At 43.2% G+C, this 26,542-nt stretch overlaps 1 protein-coding gene across 3 annotated transcripts in view; it reads left to right on the forward strand.

The window, feature by feature from the left end:
• SLC6A1 (solute carrier family 6 member 1) overlaps positions 1–26,542 on the forward strand; it is a 280,638-nt gene that overhangs the window by 246,123 nt on the left and 7,973 nt on the right. For all 3 annotated transcript variants that reach the window (XM_077452110.1, XM_077452109.1, XM_077452111.1), the window contains 2 exons: positions 17,931–18,031; positions 22,429–22,596. In XM_077452110.1, the coding sequence (XP_077308236.1) occupies positions 17,931–18,031; positions 22,429–22,596 (269 nt within the window). The remainder of the gene's footprint in view (positions 1–17,930; positions 18,032–22,428; positions 22,597–26,542) is intronic.

A 26,542-nucleotide genomic window follows, 5' to 3' on the forward strand; every position in this document is an offset into this window, starting at 1 on the left:
TATATAAAATAAACCAATAAATGAAAGCTAGGTTGGCCCAAACTTTAGAAATATACCAAACGTAAAAATTAGCCAGACGTTGTAATTTATTCCCCTCTGTAATACCGTTAGTAGTATTTCCGGGTCATGATTGAACACATAAGGGGCGTGGGTATGGATCCAATCATTATCCTACCCAGCCACTTATGCCGACGAAGCCACACCCACTACAGGGAAGTACTAACATAGTGGGCGTGTCGTATATAGAGAGCACTGATGCCTCCGTCTAGCGGTGATGGAACGCACCGCGTACCGGAAGCACCAGTATTACACGCACGTCCGACGCAAGAGGCGGCGTAAGAGGAAACACGTCACAACCAATCGGAGAGCGTCGAACATCGGAAGTGACGTAAACGGAAAGTACATCGCATCCGGCCAGGATGTGTCCGACAACAGGAAGTGATGTGATGAAAATACATCATCTCCGGTGTCAAGTAGGACGTATGTAAACATACGCTTGACCATACATCCTAAAGGGGCTGTGCATTTAAGTACACCCATACTAATAAGTATGGGGTGGGAACAGTTATGTATATGTAATGAAAAAATATCTTTAAAACAATTTTTATACAAAGTATATATCAGCACCGACACAACGCATGCCCGAACGTGCATTGTGACAAATACTGATAGCATCTAAGGCAGATAGAATTCTGTCCCAAGACCAATAGTATTGATATAACATAAACAACAATGGTAGAAAAACCTACCACTTACATAAAAATCGAAAAATGTTAAAACAGATAAGCAAATTAAAATAAAACACTAAAATAAAATATTGTCAATGTGCATATTAACCATTATTAATGAAGGCATTAATATCCCATTCTATATTCAAGCCAAATGGCGAGTAAGAACGAATCAAATATATCCAGTAGGTTTCTAATCTGGAAACACCCCGAGTCATAGCACCCCCCCTCCACGGAGGTGTATATTTGTCAATAGCTAGAAATTGGGTACCTGTTGGGTCACTGTTATGGTGTTCCCTGTAGTGTCTCGGGACAGTGTGTTTAGAGACCTTACTCTTTATTAAGGCTATGTGTTCCCCTACTCTAATCGCAAACGTCCTTGTCGTCCTCCCCACATATTGTTTACCACACGGGCAAGTGATCAGATATACTACATACCGGGTACTACAGGTACAAAATGATTTTATAGTATGTGTTCTATTAGTTGTTGTTGATGTAAACTCAGTTGTTTTATATCTCCCGGCTATATTAAACTGACATACCACACATTTTTTACAAGGATAAAAACCTGTTAGATTGTGAAAAAATGATGGACGACAGGGAGGGTTAATAACATTGGGAGCAATAAAGTTCCGTAAAGAGGGTGCTCCCCTGAAAAGTACTTTCGCCCGCTCAGGTAACTTTGAGTTGAGGACTGGGTCACTTCTTAATACGTCCCAATGTTTATTAATAATGGTCTTGATTTGTTTATGCTGTACCGAAAAGGATGTAAGCATAGACCACCTATAAGTATCCACAGGATCATGACGGGCTTTCTCAATCACTAGGCTCTCCCTGTTAGTGTTAATAACTTTCTGTATCTCTACATCAAGAACCATAGCATCATATCCCTTATCCTCAAATTTTTGTTTGAGGATTCCTGCTTGTGTCCTAAACGTATCAAGGTCCGTGCAATTCCTTCGCAATCGTAGGAACTGACTGCGTGGTATCGAACTCAACCATGATCTATGGTGGCAGCTGTCAAGGGGAATGAAGCTATTCCTATCAGTCGGTTTGAAGTGCGTTTTGAACACAAATTTATTGTCTACTAATTCAATCTCTAAATCAAGAAAATTTATCCTAGAGAGGCTCATTTCAAATGACAGAGAAATACCCCTATCGTTATTGTTCAAATTCTTAAAGAATTCAGTCAATGAATCCGATGAGCCATTCCATAGGAGGAGGATGTCGTCTATATACCTAGCCCACAGGACCAAAGAGGGGTTCCCCTGGGCATAGACGACATCCTCCTCCCACTTAGCCATGAATAAATTAGCAAGACTAGGGGCAAATTTGGCCCCCATTGCTACACCCCGTTGTTGTAAATAATACTTGTCGTTAAACCAAAAATAGTTATGTTCCATGGCAAATTCTAACAGCTCTATGAGGTAATCACATTGGAATGATGCCAAAGAGTCCTCGCGATCTAAAAAGTATCGGACAGCATCTATACCCATTCCCTGAGGTATGCAAGTATAGAGGGACGCTACGTCAGCTGTAGCTATAATACATTGCTCATGAAGCACTAAACTTTCAAGTCTCCTGATTGTAGCACCCGTATCTTTAAGATAGGATGGGGTTTTTTTAACAAGGGGTTGCAAATAAAAATCTATATAACGGCCTATACGTGAAGTGACCGAATTTATGCCACTCACTATGGGCCTACCGGGAGGGCTCACCAGATCTTTGTGGATCTTCGGTAAGTAATAGATTACAGGAATTGAGGGGGAAATGGGAACCAAAAAGTTTTTTTCTTTATTGTTCAATATTTTTTGATCATAGCCTTTATTGATAAGATCCTTAAGTTGTTTTTTGTATACAATCGTAGGATTATTGGGGAGTTGTTTATAGGTACCTGGCTCACCCAAGATCCTATGCATTTCAGCTTCGTACTTATCCCTGTCTAGAATCACAACACCCCCCCCCTTATCGGCTGGACGTATAACTACGTCTTTTTGCTCACATAAGGACTTAAAACCGTTTGTTGAAAAAGTGGTTCTATTATTACATTTCGTAGGGAGTCTATCAAGATCTCTTAATACTAAATCCTTAAATATTTTTACAGCTGGTACAGAGGGTACAGGGGGTATAAATAAAGATGGGTTAGCCAACCCGGAATGTACAGTTCCCGATGTGGCCGCTAGATAATCCGTTCTGAACGGATTGGTTATCAAATACCGTTGAATGTTAATCTTTCTGATAAATTTGTGTATATCAATAAAAGTATTGAATTTATTAAGTCGTTTAGGGGGTGCATATTTCAAGCCCTTGTCCAATACTGATAATTCAGCATGGGAGAAGGATTTCTTGCTTAAATTAAACACACCCTGTCCCACTAAACCCGCCTTCTTTTTCCTCCTCTGTAATCGCTCTCCCCCTCTACACCCTCTCTTGGGTCTTGATCCCTTTTTCGAATATGCGGATCCTCGCGAAAAACCTGGTTCCTATAGTTAGTATTAGGTGGATTATATCCAGATGGAATGTAGGTATTATTCACATTGTCTGAATCTCGTATTTCTCCCAATGGAGAAAATCTGTTATAAGTAGAAACGGGAGCCGCATTGTAATATTGGGGTCCACTATAATGAGGGTTAGATGGGGCATTGTAGTAAGAGTTAAGAGGAGCATGTCTAGGTGATGGAGAATAGTAGGGAGAGTCATTATACTCTCTAAATTGGTGAGCATCATAATTATATGATCGTCCTCTATTAGAACCTCTACCCCCTCTTTTTCCTCGATTATTACCTCTTCCTCTGTGAGGATTATTAGGGGTGTGTGGAGTGTAATGATGCACCCTCTGCTGAGAGGAGGGTGGGCCATCATACACCTTACTCTGTGCAGCCTCACTATAAGACATAGGAGGCAAAGCAACCCTCTGTGGGGCAGTGGAACCTCCAGATTGGGAACCACTCATGGGTTGTATATCAGTGGCGGATGTGTTCTGAACCAATTTCTGCCAGCCAAAAACAGTACCCATCTTGTAGTCGTTAACATCTCTGGAGTATTTTTTCTGTTTCTTATATTTTTGTTCTCTATCCTCTTTTTCCAGATGGTTCAACAAGTTGGCAGAGAGAGAATTATATTCAGGGGTGTCCTTATATGACATTAATTTATCCTTAATTTCCTTAATTTCTTTATCAAGTAGGACCATTTTACTGTTCTTCCTTGCAATCAGGAAACCCAACAAATTGGTTCCAGCCTCATTAAAAAACTTGAACCAGGTGTCTAGGTCCACTTCACCTTGTTGGGGATTTACATCCCACCTTAAGCTTCTGGGGACCATATGTTCTGCAATATATTGCTGTAAGAACACAAGGTCCCATTGTAGGTGAAGTTCGGATGTCATAATATTTTTAAGTCTCATGAACATCCCTCCCACCTCGGTGTTACTACCAGTTGCCACAAAAACACCATCAGTGTTAACTTTGTGCGAAGCACGGTATTCAAACACATCCATATCTACAGTGACGTATATGAAAAGGGATTGCTGCAATGTGTATATCCAAACAATATATAGACAAAAAAACTTTCCCTGTGACACTGCGCTATCCAAAAAAACAGAAAAAAGCTGCTAACACAATCACAAGGATAAAACAGTGAATAATAAACAAATACCAAACCAAAGTGTAGCGCTTAACAAAGTTATGAATAATCTAGTTAGTGCATCATCGTACAATTTAACCCAAACACCTTAGGTGTGAAAATTCTTAAAAAAATACATAGAAATAAAAAATACACTTCCAAAAAAATATAAATGAATTAAAAGTCTCTATGTAAAGAGTTGATCCAGTCCAAACGTGAAATACGGGTCACCATCCACCTTCTTAAATGAGGCTAGCATGAAGACACCCTGTGATATTCCCGTCACCTTTAGAAGTAAAGGCTTACCGGATAGTATGGATCCAAACGAATATATATTCGAAGGATCATGCAAGCTTATAACTTAGAAGGCGAGATTTGCAGGTGTAGATTTTCAGGGAAGTAACAAGTCAGACTCCTCATATAGTTGTCCCAACTAGTTGTTAAATCCACATCGGTACACTCCAGCTCAAAATGTTGAACTCATACAAAGGAAAATAAGGAGCCACAATAGTGTAAATCCGTTTAAAAGAAAAAATTTAATAAAAAAGTAATGAACTCACATGTAACCAAAGAAATCAAGCGCTTATTCCATAAAAACAGTGCTACAGCAGATATGTATTATTATTATTTTTTTGTTATAGGTTTTAATTGGGTTTTTTTAGACTAAGAAATGGAACTAGAAACTATGAAAATAAAGGAATATAGCCAATTATGTCACTTTAGCTACAGATGACAAAAGTTGCTTTGGATTGGCTTACAATACTTTGGTTATTAATATATTTTTGTTAGAAAAGGTGATCATAGGGATATTTCCCAAGAGATGGAAAGCTTCCTTAGTAAATCAATTTTTTTTTTTGTTTGTTTTTTTTTTTCCAGAAAGTTTTTATTAAAGTTAAAGCTACATGTAACAAATCTCACAATTTGACATTAATACAACATGACTTTAACAGGCAGTTGATTAAATCACATGAGTTTTAGATGATTAGAAAAGAGCATATATTAAAGAACATTGATATTCATGACAGATTTGCTCAATTTATTATTCTCTACTCGGAGATAACCATGAAATAGGGTTGGTTTATTAATGTCAATATATAATATTATTTTTTAAGAGATATTGTTTGAAAAAAGGGTGATTTTTTTTTTTTTTTTTTTTAATAAAGCGAGAAGGAAGAGGTAAAATGTAGAAGACAGAGTGGGGGAAAGGGATGGAGAGGGGGGTGGGTTCCAGAATCCCCTCTCTCTCCACTAGAGCATGTACAGGTGAAGTAAAACATTTTAGGGTTAATCATTTATTACTAGAAATTAATGAAATTATTGGTCCCTCAATTCAACCGAAGCAACTTAGGGACCGTGAGGAGAATTATTGGAAGAAGTGTTAATTTAGTATATATTTTATTTGAAAGATTATACTAAGAAGAAATTAAAAATCACTCTCAGAATATGCAGGTGTTGTCTTAAAGTGTTGCCAACTGTACCATGTTGATGTGGATTTGGATATCCTTTCTTGTGAAATAACGATGAGTTTTTTCTATATTATTGAATCTGCAATACCATAATACCTTTTTCATTGGGATGCCAGGAGAGCGCCAGTGGCAGGGTATGCAGTGTTTAGCTGCATTTATCATTAACATTGCAAGTGATTTGAGGTAACGCCTCTTTGGGATGTCAGTATGATGACGCAGGTATTGAGTCGGGGAGAACACAATATTTTCTGAAGTGACCAAAAGAATAGTGTCATGTACTAGTTTACAAAATGTTTGGATTGTCGGACATGACCACCATATGTGTAACATTGATCCATCCTTGGTAAATTAAGGTTTTAATTCAAAAGTTAGATCCTACTTTGTCTTGTCATTTAGTTTCCTGGGATTCCTGGGATTCCTATTCATAGAGCAATAGCTGCAGTAATAAGCATTGGAATTCTACTATCTGGCTTATTAAGTAAGACAAGAGCTATGTGGTATTAATTATCTTAAATATTGTTGATATGGGTTACTTCCTGATGTACAGTGTAATACCATTGAATTTATCACTGCCCCATATATGCCCCTGAATAAATCAGGAGTTTTTGTGGCCTGCCTGAACATTATATATAATATAAACCACATGCAGGGCACTGGATAAAGCATTAGGGGCAAAAGGGATGTGAAATTATTTGATACAGTAATGTAATCTGTGAGAGTACACTGTATTTGTTATGTTGCCACGCTCGCAGGGAATAGAGCCAGGCATACAGAGCATCGGGCGGAGGACACAGCAGGGGGACATCGCAGTATCCCGGGGACAGGGTAAGTAACCTGGACCAGGATTCTGCAATGCAATCCCGAGCATGGCTTGGGGTTACCACTAATGGAACTGAAATGTAACAATGTAACCCCCGAGCCACACTCAGGAAAACTGCCAGGGAGGTTAATTGAACAAGCTGAGCTTAGAAGCTGATTGGTTTATATGCAGAAGTGAGCCTAATTTTGCACTCTCCCGCTTCAATAAATAAATCCTCTTGCAAGGGAATTTTGCCTTAGCTTAGTGAATGAGATGAAGATCTGCTGACTTCCATCTTCCAAACACTTTTTTTTAATTTTCCCTTGCAATTTGAAAATTCCTATGCAAAATAGCCTATTAAATCAACCCCAGTGTCTCAGGTTAATGTACATTATTTTGCATGCAATGTACATTGTATTCATTTCGAATGGGCTGCCAATGCACCACAAATCAGGCAATGGCAAAATGAATGGCACGAAAGTGCACCACATCATGGATTGTGCATTGCTATGCACCGCTGTAATATATGACTTTCTACATAGGTGTGAAGGTGGCCTTTAAGCTTATTTACTGCTCATTAAAACAGAACTAAAACCTCTTATTCCCCCTACCTGTCAATGGCGGTGCCATTTTAGTCTGTATTTTGATTTGTAGTTGCACTTGTGTTGCACACGTGGTCAGCTATGACACCAGCTATTTGAGGGCTTGAAAGAGCTGGCATAAGTACACTGGCAATTGTCACAGTCTTCACATAAGGAATGCCTTGCCTATAGTATACACAGCACATGTACTACTAGGAACAATATAAGTGAAAGCACTGAATAAACCAACAGTTACATCAAAGGGTTTAGTCCTTCTTATGCTGCGTACACACGACCGGACTTTCTGGCAGACTAGGTCCGACGGAATCAGTCTGTCGGACAATCCAATCATGTGTGAGCTAATCTGATAGTTTTTCATTAAAAAAATCAGACAGACCTAGAAATAGAACATGTTTCAAATCTGTCCGACAGACTCAATTCCTATCGGGAAAACCGTTCGCCTGTATAATGGTCCGATGGACCAAATACGAGGCAAGGGAAGGCATTGGCTACTGAATTTCCTTTTTTAGTCCCATCTTACGTCATCACGTTCAAAACAAGCTGACTTTTGAACAGACTTAGTTCATTCGTGTGTGGCCAAGTCCGTTCGTTCAAAAGTCTGTCGGGAACCTTGCCGAAAGTCGGTGGGGAAGACTGCCTGACCTTTTCTGTCGAAAAGTCCGGTCGTGTGTACGCGGCATAAATGTTCCTAGCCTGGCCACAATTCTACTTTGAAGATTTGTATGCCGGTCCAGTATAATTGTGTAAGAACAAATAGGACTTTGTGGAAATGGTAGACTGGAAAGTAGAAAACATAAAATAGTGGTTTTCATTGTAATGGCATTGGCATGTTATAAATAGTTATGTTGGTCCAGTTTGGATGTCATACCTAGCCATAAGCTGCTGGAAGATGGAAATCAGCTTCAGTGATCTCCACTTCCAGGTCCCGTGCTCAGTTGTTAATAGATTCTGAAATACAGATCAATCCTATTGGCTGGAATGTAAAGCTTCCTGTAAGCTTTCCTGTAAGCTTTCCTGGAATTTTGTTTTGTTCTCATCCCATAGCATTTAATTATTAGATTTTTGTGGACCATTGTAGGTTATTCTTGGCTCTTTTGAAACTGTATACCGCATGTTACATTTTTATCTCTTCTGTAAAATGAATTTATCCTTTATTCTCTAAATCACAGGCTTTGCTAATTCCCTACTTTTATACTGTATAATTTCTAGCCTTGATCTAGGAGGAGGAAAGATTATGTTGGGTAAATTAAAAGAGAACTACAGGCATCCGTTTTTAGTAGATGATGGAAAGTAAACTCACCTGACAATTTTTCTACCTCCTATGGATTTTGTTGATGAGACCTCTACACTTGAATTCCTGGGTCTGCACCCCTGCTGTAACCCTATGGGAGGTTCTAACCTTCCCTGATGGATTTTTTTTTGTAATTTTATAGCATGGAGAACAGAAAAGGAAAGCTGGAACATGCAAAAACTCCTATGTGGACAGGAATAGAGTCTGGAATTACAGAATGATGATCTTTCTGAATATCCATGCCGTTTAAGAAGTCAGTGACTGTCAGTGTGGGCAAGTCCATTCATTTGGAAAGTCCGGCGGACCTCCGCCAAAAGTCCAGCGGATTGTCTGCCGGACCTAGTCCGCTGGAAAGTCCATTCATGTGTGGTCGTGTGTGTGCAAGTCCTCTCGTTCGGAAAGTCCGGCGGACCTCTGCTGCAAAGTCCGCCGGATAGTCCAATCGTGTGTACGTGGCATTAGTGTATATAAACAAAAAAAGTAAAAATATCAATTGTGTCAATAAATAAAAAATAAATATTATTATTACTACAAAAAGGTACAGACTAAGCTCATTTAGTGGTAGTTCCCTGCATGGCAGGTACAAATAGGGTAGATCAGAATATTTCTAGGTGTATTGGTGTTCACTGACTTACTTGCAGTTACATATGTTAGTTTACGTTATGTGAACTGCATAATACTTTACAAATAATTTTCTTAACTTTTTTTATTTACAATTCATGATTCTGTCACCAAATATGTGACAACTTTGGCCTTCAGCCAGGAGATCTAATCTGCACATATTTAAAGTGGTTGTAATATCTTAAAGGCTAAGTTCACCCTTTGAAAAAAAAATAATAATTGCATCTTTTTTTTGCAAGTGAAAAAAGGCGCATCTATTTTTTTTTCTAAGAAGCCTGCAAAGCATTGCAGACTCTCAGGATAATTGTCCCATACCTCCGATACTTGAGAGCAGAAAGATCAATGAACTATGAGAACACTTAGCAGTGCCCTCATAGTTCATTGAGAACTACAAGCCATCAGCTGCAGTGGCTGACAGTACTTGTAATGTATTAATTCACAGGAAACACATTTCACGACAATTGGAGTGGAGCCCAGCATGGCCGTGCTGCTTTCAAATTGGGACAGTTAGTGTGGAGAGCAGGTATCTCCTACCACTATCACACATAGCAGGGTGTGAGGGGGGAGAAGATACAGATGCTGGAACATGTTACATGTTCTACCATAAAGAATATGTAACATGTTCTAAAGCTGTACTTAAAGTAGAAGAATGGGATTTTTTTTTCAGTTTCATACTTACCTAGGTGGATGCAGCATTGGTCCGATGCTACATCTGTCTCCAGGTGCTTCTACACTGAGAACCGAGCCACCAACCATTGCCGATGGCTCAGTTCTCACAGCTTCCTGAGCAGAGAGCTGCTGACTGTCAATCAGAAGCTCTCCTGCTCTGCTCCTCCACGCTCACTGGAGCGCTGATCTATGGTGGGGTGGAGAGCAGCCATCTCAGGCTCTCAACGGGTGACTGAGAGGCTGAGACAGGTGTCAGTCCAGGCACCTGGTGGATCCAGACTCCCATTGTTGGGATTATGCGGTGCCTGGATTGATTTCTGTGACGTCAGCAGAGAGCCAACTTCGGCCAATTTCAGCCCACTGCACCCCCGTGATTTATAGGAGAAGTATAGCCAAATGAGCTTCTCCTGTAATCTTTAAGGTTTTCTTCTAAGTTCAGCACCCCCTCTAAATACTTACCTGAGCCAAAAATCGATCCAGCTCTCACTCCTCACTGGACATAGAGGCTGCTGTGTAAGCCACAAGCTCTTGCTGCTGTCAATCAAATGCAGTGTGGAAGGGGCGGGGGCCAATCCACACTGTGTGTGTCAATAGATGAATACAGCCGGGCTCAGAGATTGAGCCTGCATATGTACCATCATGGGAAGTGGCTTCCTATGGTGGCACATGAAAAATAGGATGAGCCATGAGCGCTGGCAGGGGACCCGAGAAGAGGACAAAGGCCACTCTGTGCAAAACCATTGCAGAATAGGTAAGTATGACATGTTTGTTTAAAAAAAAAAAAAAAACTTTAAAATCAGTTCAAAAGTCCTTGATCAGGTATTCAAAGGCAAAAAAAAATTGAAAGATTACAAACAAGGGGGCGTGGCCGGAAGCTGAAGAGGACGGACATGTCCGAGTGAAGCTCCGTCAGGGCCTCGCTTTATCCACGTCCATCCTCACCCATCGCACCATCCATCCTGCCGGTGGGACTTCTGAGCTCCGGACGGGGCTGTTCTTTTCGACCTCTCCGCCGCCGTAATCGGACCCGCGGCCGCGGACGGGCCGGACTCTGCCGCCATCTTGCGGCCTACCCCGCTCCTCGGGACCTCCAGACAGCGAATCTCGGATCCCATCTCGGGCCGGTCTGCTGGCGTCGCCCGCCGCTGGGCCTACAGGACACCCCCGCCTGTGCCAGAGATCCGGTGGCCATTTGTCAGATGCCTGGAGAGAGGCCAGCGTTCCAGCCTGAGAGGTGAGCTCCGGTGGCCATCTTGCTACACCCAAGGCCTCCTGCAGTGTATCTGCTCACCCCCTCCTGCTGCTGGCTTGCTACCCCATCCAGCGAAGGCGTTAACCCCTGCCTCATCGGAGCCTGCCTCCCCCTGAGTGGCTGCCTGTCCACATAATTCACCTCTTCACACCCTGCAACTGCCCTCGGCCTGGCCAGCGGCCATCTTGGTTCACCCAACTCCTTCTTCTACTCCCTGAGGCCTACATTTGCCTGCTCCATGCCCTGGCTTTTGCCTTGACTCTTCCTACAAACTAGTGGTGCAGTGTTTCCTGGAGTTTCCCCCCCGATTGCTTGGGACTACTGCTGTCTGTTCACCCGCTCCCCTGCTGGCTTGTGTTCTCTACCCTGCAACGTCCTATTTTGGGGTCACACCCTGGGTCCCCCCTGCTTGACAGACATGTGATCATCCTACGTGGGCCTTAGCCGCCTTCCAATGCTCCCGTGCTACTCACAGTCGCTACTTCCATATGGGAAGCACCACATGTAACTGAATATATGCCTAGTCCCAACGCCTCATGGTGAAATACGGGCCGAAACACCTTCCTCAGTCTTTGTCCCCGGATTTGCGGCCCTCACAGACTCTAGATTGTTTTCTGAGCAGGCCAGCCTCCCCTGCTTCATCTCCAGGTTCTTCCACATATGCACAAGTGGCCTCCCAATTGTCGGTACAGGATAACTCAAGCTCTCTGTCAAACAGCCACTCAGACACAATGTCCACCCCTGTCACAGTTGAAGTTCTTGATGATAAACTGCGAGCTCTCCTGCAAGACTTGACAAGCAATGTTTCTAAGGAAATGGGTAAACTTGCCCATGAGTTGCGAGGGGAGCTTGCTCAGATTGGAGAACGGACTGACGTCCTGGAAACCAAATTTGATGACTTGCTACAGTATGTACATGTCTTAGAAAAAGACAACGCCGGTTTGAAGCAATCTGTCTCTCAGCTCCAGTCCCAACAGGAAGACCTGGAGAACAGGGAACGCCGCCAAAACCTATGTATCAGAGGAGTTCCTGAGGCCGTTAGTGAGGGAGAGATCAAACCGTACCTACTCAGCCTCTTTAATGTTGTCGCCCCTAAAATCCCGGACATAGACTGGAGATTGGATAGAGCTCACAGATCCTTGGCCCCAAAGCCCCCTGCTGGGGCCAACCCTAGAGACATTATCGTACACTTCCACTACTACGACAGCAAAGAAGCTTTGACCATGGCCACCCGGAACAAGTCTCGTTTGGAATTTAAGGGGGCCAAGATACAAATTTTCAGTGACTTATCCCCTATCACCCTTGCTAAACGTTGTAGCTTTCGCCCTGTGACTACTCATCTGCAGAATCATCAGTTCCCGTATCGCTGGGGTTTCCCCTTTCGCCTTTCGGCTACTAAAGACGGGACTCAATACTCCATGAGGGATCTTCAGGAAAGTGAAGCTTTCATAGGCAACCTGGGTCTACCACCATTGCCAGACGAAGATCCCATGCCGCTTCCGACGACACCTAGACCCTCATCCATCCCAGCTCGGATTTGGACCCCTGCGCACCAGAAATGGCAGAAGTCCTTCTCTACCCCCCCAGCGCAACCTACATCCCAGGCTCCCTCCTTGATGAGAACTTTCATGTGCAGTGTTTGGTTGGCCTCGGCCTCTGCCCTTATTTCACCATGTTTTCCCCTTGACAGGGGGTGTTTGCAACCTTAGTTACGGGTTGTACCTTTTCTCCTTCCCCTATTTTTGGTTGTTGGGACTACAGTATACTATTCTCACTACCTGTAACTATTGCTGGAAGGTGGCGGGGTCTCTCCAGATGAGCTGGAACCCCTGATGTGCCTCCTTTTGTTCCACGGCTACGGCTGTGGACTCCTGGGTGTTTTTACCCCCCAGGCCTTTTTTCTCATACTAAGGCCGCGTACACACGGGCGGACTGTTCGCCCAACCTTGTCCGCTGAACAGTGTTTGGGCGGACAGTCCGCTCGTGTGTGGGGCTTCAGCGGACAGTTTCAGCGGACAGTTGGCCGAACAAGGTCTTACGGAAATTCCGAAAAACTGTCCGCTGAAACAAGGTTTCAGCGGACTGTTCGCTCGTGTGTAGGCTTGTTCGGCCAACTAAGTCTCGCGCATGCTCAGAAAGGATTTCCACGTCGGAAGGTTGCATTGCAGTGTATAGGACGTCGTATTTTTCGTCCCGTCGTACGTGCCGTTCACGTCATCGCGCACGGTTTCAGCAAACTGTTCGTCCGTCGTGTGTGGCCATGTCCGTCCATGCTAAGTTTGAGCGGACTGTTCGCTCAAACTGTTGGACGGACAAAGTTGGGCCAACAGTCCGCGCGTGTGTACGCGGCCTTATGGTTCTTTTTTCTATTTTTAGGCCTTTTTTTGGCCTTTTTTTTCATTTTTTGCTCACTTTGGATGCTCTTTTTTTCACTCTTTAGATGCATTGTTGTTACTATATGCTTTCACCTGCTTTTCATTCCTAGGATACACCACGGAACCCAATATGTTCTTGGTTTGTACGGTTATATCTGTTTACTGTCTGTTTATTATGGGTACTTTAAGCTTCAATTATTTTGTACACAATGGCTTTGAGGGTACTTACTTACAACGTTAAGGGCTTGAACTCAATTCATAAGCGTTGGTTAGCTCTGAAGGAGTTGAAGTCCTCAAACGCAGACGTGGTCCTAGTCCAGGAGACTCACTTCCGCCCAGGGGGCTCCCTCAAATTTGCAGCCAAGCATTTTCCGGTATCTTTTATGGCCTCTGACCCCTCTGGTAAAGCAGGGGTTGCGATACTGATTAAAAAAACCTGTCTGTTACGGGTTAAGTCTTCATTTATTGACCCACAGGGTAGATACATTCTCCTGGACTGTGACTACTTGTCCCGTTCTCTTACTGTAATTAACATTCGGGTCAGATTCAATTCCTCACTGAGGTCTTGGGTAATCTGGGCACATATGCCCAGCCATTCATGATCATCGGCGGGGACTTTAATATGACCATGTCCGCTAGGAGGGATAGACAGACCCTGTTCTCAGATAACCCCTCCTCCAAAACGGAACGTCAATCTACTGCGTTTCGCAAACTCATTAGGTCCCATAATTTTTTAGACATCTGGAGGATTAAACACCCTACACACCGGCAATTCTCCTTCTACTCTCCCCCACACAAGATGTACTCCAGATTGGACTATATCTTTGTTACGGCTCCTCTACTAACGTCTGCAGTATCCTCAGAGTTGAACCCCATGACATGGTCGGACCATGCCTCGGTCCAGCTCGACCTCACCCTTTCCTCCTCTACACCCAGGACCTGTCACTGAAACTCATCTGTCCCAAAGTTTAGCCGAATTTTTTCAACTTAACGAAGGGTCAGTGCGGGACGTGTCCACCCTTTGGGAGGCCCACAAGGCCTTTTTCAGAGGATTGTGTATTTCGGCCGGCTCCCGCCTTAAGCGGGACTCGGCTGCGCAGAGACTGGACATTCTTTCGCAATTGCAAAAAGCTCAGGCTCTGCTCTTGTCCTCCCCTTCGGTGCCTCGTCTTCGCACAGTGACCTCCCTACGCGAAAGGTTAAAATCCTTAGATATGCATAAATGCTCTAAAGCCCTACTTTGGCCAAAACAGAAATTTTATGAGTTTGCCAACAAACCTCATAGGATGTTGGTGAATAAGCTTAAGCCCCGCCCATTTCATTCCTATCCTGATCTCCTTATACAGTCAGATGGCACTCCGACTTATTGCCCCTTAACAATGACTAAAGTCTTTGCCTAGCTTCTGATCCCAACCATGTGTTCTCTCAAGATAGCTTTGATGACTTCTGTGCTTCCTTGAAATTGCCAGTGTTATCCTCTTCGCAAGTAGATACCCTTAATGCTACCGTCACGCCAGAAGAATTGGCAGCGGTTGTAAAGGAACTCCCATCCCATAAATCCCCAGGTCCCGATGGGCTTCCCTATATTTATTATAAAACTTTTCTTCGGACACTAAGCCCTCACTTGCTAAAACTTTTTACCTCCCTACAGAAGGGCACCGTGCCTCATTCCCAGTTCCTCCATGCACACATTACAGTTATCCCGAATCCGGGTAAATCCCCTACTCTACCGGATAATTACAGACCCATAGCCTTACTTAACTCTGATTATAAGATCTTCACAAAAATTTTAGCTAATAGACTTTCCTCAATGATTCCCGCCCTGGTCCACAACGACCAGGTGGGATTTGTCCTGGGTAGACGGGCTGGTGACAACACTAGACCTACCATTGACCTCATAGACCTGCTCGATAGGACTTCCCGCCCTGCCATTATTTTGAGTTTAGACGCACAAAAAGCCTTTGACAGGCTGGGATGGCCTTACATGTTTGCTACGCTCCAACGTTTTGGTTTTTCTGGTTCTTTTCTGTCAGCCCTGCAGGCCTTGTACTCGCTTCCCACATCCCAAGTCCAATTGGCATCTTATAGATCCCCGCTCTTTACACACAGTAATGGCACTAGACAGGGATGCCCTCTTTCCCCCTTGCTGTTCATATTATGCCTTGAGCCTTTGGCTGCAGCTATACGGGAGGACCCGGACATAAGCGGAATCTCCCTCAGACTGAAAGAATACAAGTTGTCTCTTTTTGTGGACGACATACTCCTCACCTTGACGAAACCTCACATCTCCCTTCCCAAACTTCACACTCTTTTAGATACCTTCAGCGGACTCTCGGGATATAGAGTTAATACAACTAAAACTGAAGCGCTCCCCATTCATATTCCACCCTCGCTACTAGCTTCTTTGAAACACAAATTTCCCTATCATTGGTGCCCTGTTTCCCTCAAGTACCTTGGCATCAACCTGACCGCCACGTACAGCTCCCTATACGAAGCTAACTTTACCTCTCTAATCGCGGAAACACATAGCCTGCTTCGAGGTTGGACAACATGCCCTCTGTCTCTCCTGGGCAGGATTAATGTATTAAAAATGGCCATACTCCCTAAGTTTTTATATCTTTTTGAAACTTTAGCAATTGCTATTCCCATGCCTCAGCTTAGGAATATTCAACGGGCCTTTACTAAATTTATATGGGGGAATAAATTGCATAGAATAGCCCAAACAGTGGTTTTTGCTCCACGGTCCCATGGAGGGTTGGGAGCCCCCGATATAGTGAAGTATTATTATGCAACTCATCTTCTTGCGGCTATCTCCTGGTCGTCGTATTTCGCTACCAGTAGATGGTCAGAGCTGGAAATGAGTGTTATCAACCCTGTTCATCCTTGCTCCATGCTGTGGTCAGATCAGCCCTCCTCTATGGCTCAGCTTAGGCGCATGGGCCTTGGGCCGATGCTCTTTACTCTGTCCATATGGAAAAAATGTCATAGGAAGTTCTCTCTCTCTTCTCCATACTCACCCCTGTTGAATGTCATCTTTAACCTAGATATGCCAGATAGTCTCTCTGTGAAGAATATGTTTCCTTGGTTCAGTTCGGGCATCTTCCAACTCCGCCACCTGGTGCACCCGATATCTCGCAAATTCCTATCTTTCCCAGAGCTTCAGAATAAATATGACATCCCGAATCAGCTCCTTTTTTCATACCTTCAATTTAAACACTATTTTCACTCCAGATCTCCTGACCTGACCTTAGTCAACCCTAGCGCCTTTGAAACTTTGTGCTCCCCGGGTCCTTGTCAGAAGGGCCTCATATCCTCTATTTACAGCATTCTTCACAATTCAATCTCTCCCACCACGGAAACCCACCTCTATATGAGGAGATGGGCCACAATTCTACCGATTCCCTTAACTCTTTCTCAATGGCAGGACATCTGGACGTCCACTTCTAAAGTCTCTAGATGCGTGGAGCAGAGAGAGACAGCTTATAAGATACTGATGTTTTGGTACAAGACCCCTGAAATGTTGCACAAATACGATCACACCGTATCTAAGCTGTGTTGGAGGTGTCTACGAAATGAAGGCACCCATTATCATATTTTCTGGAGCTGCCCTTCGATTGTACCTTTTTGGTCTATGGTCCAATCCCTACTCCAATCTGTATTGGGGATAGATATCCCTTTAGACCCTAGGCATTATTTACTAGGCCTACCTATTGCGGCGTGTTGGAGGTGTCTACGAAATGAAGGCACCCATTATCATATTTTCTGGAGCTGTCCTTCGATTGTACCTTTTTGGTCTATGGTCCAATCCCTACTCCAATCTGTATTGGGGATAGATATCCCTTTAGACCCTAGGCAGACCCCTGGCCTACCTATTGTGGCGCTATCTAAATACGCCAAGAAGCTGACAGCTTATATCCTCCTAGCTGCTAAGAGAGTGATCCCTATCCTCTGGCTGTCCCCTTCCCCCCGACTCACTCACAGCTAATCTCCGCCATTGCATATATGCGCAGGATGGAACATATGACTGCCCTGGTACAGGACTCCCTACCCAAATTTTCTAAAATATGGGACAGGTGGGACAACTCCATATTTAACCCTGAGACAACACCCTGATCTGTAGATACGAACTCTCAGGAATGTTTTCCTAAGGTTTAATCTCAGGATTCTAACTCTATGTCCCCTTCACAAATTACAACTCTTGGTTTAACTACGTATCTTTGTTTGCGGATCTGTGGTGTATCCTTTTTCCTTCCCCCCAACATGTTGTATTAAGCTATCAACATTTTATATCCCGCCTGCGGCGGTTTTTACTGTTACAATTGCATTGTTAATTTAGATTGTCTGTATCGGAAGTATATTTTTTCTGTTATGCAAAAATCTTTTTTCAATAAATATACATTAAAAAAAAAAAAAAAAAAAAAAAGATTACAAACAAAAATGACAGCAATTAACACAAAAAGCCATTATTTACTGATATAACTTATATAACCTTCTTCTTTCCTTCAGGAGTCAACCGATTCTACGATAACATTGAAGAAATGGTTGGTTACAGACCATGCCTCTGGTGGAAACTGTGCTGGTCTTTCTTTACACCCATTATTGTAGCGGTAAGATTTATATTTCTTAATTAATATTAGATTATATTTGCTATGAAACAAAAAGAGTGGCTACAAATAATGCCATCCATAAGTGCTCCACTATGAGGCGTAATCGATTAAGTAAGCGATGTGCAAGGTTCATTAACTTAAAAAAGGAATCTGATATTTGTCAAAGTAGTCAATCATTTGTTAAATTTTCTGTGACTAAAGGTTAGCTTTTATTCCTATTTAGCAAAGAAGGCCACTGCCCCCTAATAATTCACCTTATGACATAAAAATCATATATGAAATTCATGCAAAACATAATAATCATTCATCTACTGTAATATCAAACAATGATAGAATCTGTGATATTAAATGACTGCTGCATACAGAACATTATTCTTAAAAGAAGCAGGTGCAAAATCAACATGTGGCAATTTACATAGTTCACTGTGCTATATGTTTTCTGCTGCACCATTGGCATGGTTATATCTTCTTAGTCCTCTCCATAAAATGATCAGACATTTGTGCTTAAAGTAGAACTATAGGCAACACTTTTTTTTACCATTTTGGAAAGAGTAAGGGAGGGTTATAGCCCCTGTCAGTTTATTTTTTACCATCCCTGTCCCATTGCAGATATTTTCCTTCACTTCCTGCCCCATAGCCAAACAGGAAGTGAGAGGAAATCTATGCAAATTAAGGGAATCCATTGCCCCCCCCCCCAGGCCCTCAGAACTAGTATCCACACTCAAAAATTTCAGGACAGGCCTTAAACAGCAAGGGGTGTGGCCTTGACAGGAAGGGTGGGTCATATTTAAATTAGGGGGTGCACAAGTTTATTCAGGCCTGGGGCAGCACAAAACCTAAATACACTACTGAATAGCAGTCCACATATTATCAGCCAAGGGCGAACCTACCCCCTTCCCAAATATAGCTTTTATTTCTATCTGTGCCCTAGTTGAAGAAATCTCCATTCAACTTTGTGCCTAGTGATAGTTATGATCAGAACCAAAAAAAATCATGCCAGAGGCTCCAGCAAACCGAACAGTGAGCAACACAGTACTGAAATGACCAAATCTCACTTAGGGCTCATTTACACTTGCTTCGGCTTTAACACACATTAAAGCGCCTACCGCTTCAACATGTTTTTTTGATGTTTTTATGATGCTTCTGTGATGCCTCTGTGATGCTTTGATGAAGGTCTTTTGAACCTTTGATTAAGCTTGGCAGATGCTCCTTGTGTGTGTGTTAATATCTCTTACCTGCAATTTCTCCAAAACAAAGTGAAGCTAAAGATGAATAAAAGCCTCTCAAAAGCTTCAGGTGCTGCAAGCAAGCTTTGTCATAGACTTCTATGGAGGCTTTGAAGATGCTTTGACCACTAAAGCAACATGGGGTATCATTTTTGAAGCAAAGCAGAGCAAACACAATGTGTGACCAGGACTGTAAGCTAACCATTTATTTGATTGCCATTTAGAGTGCTTTAAAAAGCGTGTCCAATGCTATGTTTTGAAGCTAGTAAACAATCCCTTAAAAATTCTTGGGACTAGCAGTTGTAGTTCTCACAGTGCTGACATACAATTTAAGGCTACAGACACTCTAATATACCAGCAAGCAAACTAAATTATTTCAGGAGGAATTCCAGACCAAAGTTATATTTTCAGGGTACTGCTTAGGCATCTTTAACATTTCTAAATATTCTCTATAGCATAGCAAATAATCACTTTTTGATTTCAGGGCCCGTTTAGCAGACAGTTTTGTTAGAAGCCTATGTACATGTAGCAGCCATAACACTTTGTAGGGCGGCCTTGACTTATTGGGCTTACCGGTTACCTCCACTTGGCTTGTTCTTCCATGTTTAGGGGTTCCCAGGGTTGGTACCCAACAACATGGACGCTGACACCAATAAAGTCCTTTTGAAAGGTTTTATATTGCAGGGGTAACATCCAACAACACAGTCCCATATGGGAACAGAGGGCAAGCGTGAAGAACTCAGGCACCTTGAATTGCAAAGTCTCTAGTACCACCCAGAGAGTAGCCAGTCGTAGCTGGGCGCTTCAAGGCTGAACAAATCTCTAGCCAGAGATTATGGCAGTCAGCACTTTGATTCAGAACTTGTAAAATCTCTGACCCTGAACAAGTTGTAACTGAAAGTGAACAGGAACCTTTTTCCTCAGTACTCCTTGATAGTACTGGAAAAAGCGTGGATTCGTCAATATCCTTCCCAACTCAGTAAACAGGCACTTCTCAGGATGCCAGCTTGTTGACCCTCCTCTGAAGAGTCCTCCCCCGGTCACTTTCACGAGCTGTGGTGCCCCTCCAAGCCGAGAGCAGACCTGGACACCTTAAATCCTCCCTCAGTTACTGCGCCTCGGACCAGCCAGTTCCGAGACTCGGGAACAGACGGATCCCTACCCCAGACCAGGCGGGTCTAATGGGGGTAACCAACAGAAGCATGTCATACACCCCCTAACCGTTACCCCTCACGGTGCTACCCCAGTCCAGGAAACAAGAACAGGCCGCTCGGGCCTCACAAACTCCTCTTCAACATCTTAAGTACCCCTCCCAAGACTCCTCAGCGGGGCCCGGCACACCCACTGATTGGTTTCCGAGGAAGCTGATACCCAAAATATCCAACCAGACCTGGTTCTGTCTTGTCATGTGCACCTCACTGTACACATGACCACGCAGAACGCCTAACACAGCCCAGCCAAACTGATGTCAAAGTTAACCTACATAATTAACCCTCAGAACCCCACTACTGTTCTGAGGCAAAAACTAAATTTACACATGAATGACACTTTGTCCAAAATGTCATCCGCTACATACACATAAGTATATTTCTGAATTATCTCCCTGTGAGAACACTGCAAATGTACAAATTCCTTCACAGATAGTATTTTCATTGGGCAAAAAAAAAAAAAAACTTGGGGCCATAGGGCTGCGAAACCTGAAAAAGATTTTCTGATGATTTTTGTCTTCAGATTTACCAAAACCATGTATTGCAAAGGCCTGCCTGATTGCATACAAATTGAAACCCCTAAGGTTTGACCTCATATTATAGAAAATACAAACAAGAGGTTTCCCCTTGGGGTTTTTTAAGCAGCAATGAGAAACAAAAAGGTTTTAAAAATTCTTGGTTTTATTGTCCAAAACACTGATTATTTCACATGGGATACAAATTTTTTTTTTTAAATATGAGCTGGGGTCAGTACCCGTTGATATACTCTCTTGCCCACACTGAGCCTCCCAGAAATAAAATGTACCCTATGGATACACTATACAAATATTCTAAAGGATTATGTAATTTTTTGTACAAGATTTGGATGCATTTTGACTTGGCTCTAATAAGAAACAAGCACCATAAAAATCATTATTTGCCCCTCTCCAACCATGACCTCATATTATATAGTTTTGGTAAATCTGAAGACAAAAATCAGCAGAAAATCTGATAGTGTGTATGGGGCTTTAGTCTCAAAATTGGATACGTCCCTGATCTTAACATTAACATTGAGCATTACGTACGTTTAGCTGTGTTTACTGAGCTGCAACTTTTGTAAATTGGATAAGTCTAAACTACTATTTTAATTGTTTTTTAATCCCTGTCCCAAAATACGCATACATTTAAATGCAGAGAAGTTAGCTGCTAAATGATATTGACACATATTAAAAGCAATCTTACCAATATGATTATATGTGCATTTAATTTTTTTTATGTATGTGCATAGACATCCAGAAGCCCTGAGATTGCAGGAGTCCCACCATCTTGGATGTGATGCCAACAGTCTCACAATTCTCGCTCAAGCAACACTCTCTAGTATTCCCCTTTGCTCCTTCCTTGGCAGCCAGGAGGAGGGGGGTAAATGATCCAGCACAGACAGTATTCAGACCCTCTCAGAAGAGGAGAGGCCTATGACGATTAATGAGGGAGGGGGCTGTGCTAGGGAATTGACTATTGCTAAAGAAGTCAAATTGTCTTGCAAATTCAGAGGCATGTTGCAACCAAAAATTGTTTATGAAAAGTAAAAAACACTGCAGGCAAGCATTAAAAATGCTAGATTTTACTGTACTTGAAATATTTTCAGTTGGTAACAGGGCATCTTTAAATTAAATGAAACAGTATAAAAACAATTATTTTTTTCTGCATTATTCTAGTAATATCAGGCTGACTTTTTTTTACTTACCACTTAGCAATGCACTGATTAACAAAATGTCAACAAGCTTCCCTTAGGAAAAAGCATTACACTGGCTTCTATTTTGGTCTTTTTTTGACACCAGGAAAACAACACTTTGCATTAATTTTCTTCATGTTGACTTTGTGCCCTTTTCAACACTAATTCGTTTTTGGCTTGCTGTACTTAATCCTAAAATATGCTTCATATTTCACAAGACATTAATGTGGTACATTGATTTTCTTTTTGCAGGGGGTGTTCATTTTCAGTGCTGTTCAAATGACTCCTCTAACCATGGGAGACTACGTCTTTCCTGCCTGGGGCCAAGGTGTTGGTTGGTTCATGGCCTTGTCTTCGATGGTGCTGATCCCAGGATACATGATCTATATGTTTTTAACGCTAAAAGGGTCGTTAAAACAGGTATGGACTTCCTCTTTGAGCTGTAATATAATTATTATAATACAATTATTTCGTTTCATTCAGTATAAGAAAATACCATGGCATAGTTTTGAAATAATGAAAAATGTATAAATAATTTAAGAAATGTCTGCTATAAGAAATGCAATTCTACATTCTTGATTGAACAGGTCTTACAAATGGTTGTAATTTCGTAAAGTCTGGTAATACTTAAATAGCAAGCAAGTTGAAACTACATGTCATGGGGTCCCATAGAAAAAACATTCAAGCTCAATTCAACTTTTAGTTTTAGTTTATATCAACTGAATACATCTGAGGTGCATTAAAACAAAAGGTGTGCAAATTAATTGTATCATCAATTTCTTTAGAAAGCATCTACAGATGGAGTAGAAAAGCCTGTCCCCTGTCAGCATGCTGAAGAGAGGGACCTTTGCTCTCTGTGTGGAAGCAGTAGTCTCTCAACTCTCAGTGGCCACTCTGCTACCCCTTGTTTTCCTTTATGGTGACAACTAGTGATGGCCGAACGGTTCGCCCGGCGGTCGTTTCGCGGCGAATTTCCGACATTCGCGGTCCGCACGTTCGAACGCCTTTTTCCGTCGTTCGCCGCGGCGGACTTACGTGTTTAATGTATACAAGAACTTTAACCTTTGGTGACACGTTTATCATGTGATACAGGACAGCCAATTGAGACATGACAGCACATGGACACTTGTACATTCCCCCTAACCTATAAATACACCCGATCCGGTGGCCATTTTACATTCTTTCTTCTGTTACGATAGGGACAGGTTCCTGTGTGGAGTAGGGAGAGATAAACCACTAGCTATTTGGTACACAAAAGTTCTTTTCAGGACTGGTATAGGTGTTAGGTGTTGATAGGTTTGCTGTGCTGCTGATTCTTGCAGCAGCCTGAGTGTCTTTTGTTAGTTTAGAGAAAGGGAAAGGACGGTGTATGCTACAGGGACAGCCAGATTAGTCTTTCATCATCATCATCATCATCATCATCATTAGCTGTTACTATCAAGGTCCACAAAAGAGCTGTTCCAGTAACCACTAATCGTTCTCTTTTTTTGCCAATTTGTATAGGGACAGGAAGGAAGCAGTGTTGTCAGGCAGTGAGGGTAATTTTAAAGACTTGCTGTTATTATTAGTTCCACAAAGGTTCTTTTCAGGACTGGTATCAGTGGTACAGTAATAGGCTTGTACATGTATAATATTCTTTCTTCCAAATATAGAAAGGATATTATACTTGACTGCTGCCCTTCTGCTGCAGTCTGCTAAACATTCACAACTCACTTGTTCCACAAAAGTTCTTATAAGGACTGGTAACTTGGTATAGGGTGCTACGGTACATAGGCTTGAGTGCGGTACAGTCTGCTGTTCTGTAAGGACCGCTATCGGTCCACAATAGATAGGGTTGACGTGCACCACTGCTGACCGCTGCCCTATACTGCAGCAGTCCTTCAGCGGTATAGGGACTGACGTACAGTCTGCTAATCACTAACACACAACCTGCTTGTTCCACAAAAGTTCTTATAAGGACTGGTAACTTGGTATAGGGTGCTACGGTACATAGGCTTGAGTGCGGTACAGTCTGCTGTTCTGTAAGGACCGCTATCGGTCCACAATAGATAGGGTTGACGTGCACCACTGCTGACCGCTGCCCTATACTGCAGCAGTCCTTCAGCGGTATAGGGACTGACGTACAGTCTGCTAAACACTAATACACAACCTGCTTGGTCCACAAAAGTTCTTATAAGGACTGGTAACTTGGTATAGGGTGCTACGGTACATAGGCTTGAGTGCGGTACAGTCTGCTGTTCTGTAAGGACCGCTATCGGTCCACAATAGATAGGGTTGACGTGCACCACTGCTGACCGCTGCCCTATACTGCAGCAGTCCTTCAGCGGTATAGGGACTGACGTACAGTCTGCTAAACACTAATACACAACCTGCTTGGTCCACAAAAGTTCTTATAAGGACTGGTAACTTGGTATAGGGTGCTACGGTACATAGGCTTGAGTGCGGTACAGTCTGCTGTTCTGTAAGGACCGCTATCGGTCCACAATAGATAGGGTTGACGTGCACCACTGCTGACCGCTCACCTATACTGCAGCAGTCCTTCAGCGGTATAGGGACTGACGTACAGTCTGCTAATCACTAACACACAACCTGCTTGTTCCACAAAAGTTCTTATAAGGACTGGTAACTTGGTATAGGGTGCTACGGTACATAGGCTTGAGTGCGGTACAGTCTGCTGTTCTGTAAGGACCGCTATCGGTCCACAATAGATAGGGTTGACGTGCACCACTGCTGACCGCTGCCCTATACTGCAGCAGTCCTTCAGCGGTATAGGGACTGACGTACAGTCTGCTAATCACTAACACACAACCTGCTTGTTCCACAAAAGTTCTTATAAGGACTGGTAACTTGGTATAGGGTGCTACGGTACATAGGCTTGAGTGCGGTACAGTCTGCTGTTCTGTAAGGACCGCTATCGGTCCACAATAGATAGGGTTGACGTGCACCACTGCTGACCGCTGCCCTATACTGCAGCAGTCCTTCAGCGGTATAGGGACTGACGTACAGTCTGCTAAACACTAATACACAACCTGCTTGTTCCACAAAAGTTCTTATAAGGACTGGTAACTTGGTATAGGGTGCTACGGTACATAGGCTTGAGTGCGGTACAGTCTGCTGTTCTGTAAGGACCGCTATCGGTCCACAATAGATAGGGTTGACGTGCACCACTGCTGACCGCTCACCTATACTGCAGCAGTCCTTCAGCGGTATAGGGACTGACGTACAGTCTGCTAATCACTAACACACAACCTGCTTGTTCCACAAAAGTTCTTATAAGGACTGGTAACTTGGTATAGGGTGCTACGGTACATAGGCTTGAGTGCGGTACAGTCTGCTGTTCTGTAAGGACCGCTATCGGTCCACAATAGATAGGGTTGACGTGCACCACTGCTGACCGCTGCCCTATACTGCAGCAGTCCTTCAGCGGTATAGGGACTGACGTACAGTCTGCTAAACACTAATACACAACCTGCTTGGTCCACAAAAGTTCTTATAAGGACTGGTAACTTGGTATAGGGTGCTACGGTACATAGGCTTGAGTGCGGTACAGTCTGCTGTTCTGTAAGGACCGCTATAGGTCCACAATAGATAGGGTTGACGTGCACCACTGCTGACCGCTCACCTATACTGCAGCAGTCCTTCAGCGGTATAGGGACTAAGAGTTTTGTCACAGGGTCATTTAAAAAATGACATGCAGAGGAAGAGGCAGGCCCTTCCGCAGGGGTGGTAGGGGTAGGGCAGGAGCAACAGGCTTGAGCCAAAGTGGGAAGTTGCAGAAGGTGCGTTCAATTACTTTAAAGGATGCACCAGACTTGGTTGAGTGGCTCGCTCAGCCTTACTCTTCTGCACCCTCCTCATCCTCTCGATCTGCACCCTCTTCTTCACTCTCTGCTATGTGCACCCCCAAAGACACTACCACCAACAACACGACCACCACCACCACCACCACATACCTTCCGCTTGAGTCACTGGAATTATTTTCCGATCCATATCAAGAGGACATTTCTGATGCGCAGCCACTCTTGGTATTGGATCAGGAAGAGGAGGTAGCAACAAGCGCTACTCAGCAGTCTGACGCCAGTACCCAGATCAGCCCAAGGAGGAGGTTGGTCCCCGGTGTTGCTGCCTACTCCGAGATCTCTACTTATAGCGGTGGGGAAGGTGACGTTGATGATGACGTGTCTAGTGATGTCACGTGGGTGCCCACAAGAGAGGAAGAGGAGGGGAGTTCAGAGGGAGATATGGACCAGCAGATAGGGAGGAGAAGCAGCAATGACTTACATTGCACAGCAGGGACAAAGCAGACTGCAAATGTATCAGGAGCGAGTCATCGACCATGTACGGTCACATCTGGCGCTCCCAGGAC

The sequence above is a fragment of the Lithobates pipiens genome, unplaced genomic scaffold (assembly GCF_037356315.1).
Source record: "Lithobates pipiens isolate NorthernLeopardFrog02 unplaced genomic scaffold, aLitPip1_a1.2 Scaffold_23, whole genome shotgun sequence".
In the NCBI taxonomy this organism is placed as follows: Eukaryota; Metazoa; Chordata; class Amphibia; order Anura; family Ranidae; genus Lithobates; species Lithobates pipiens.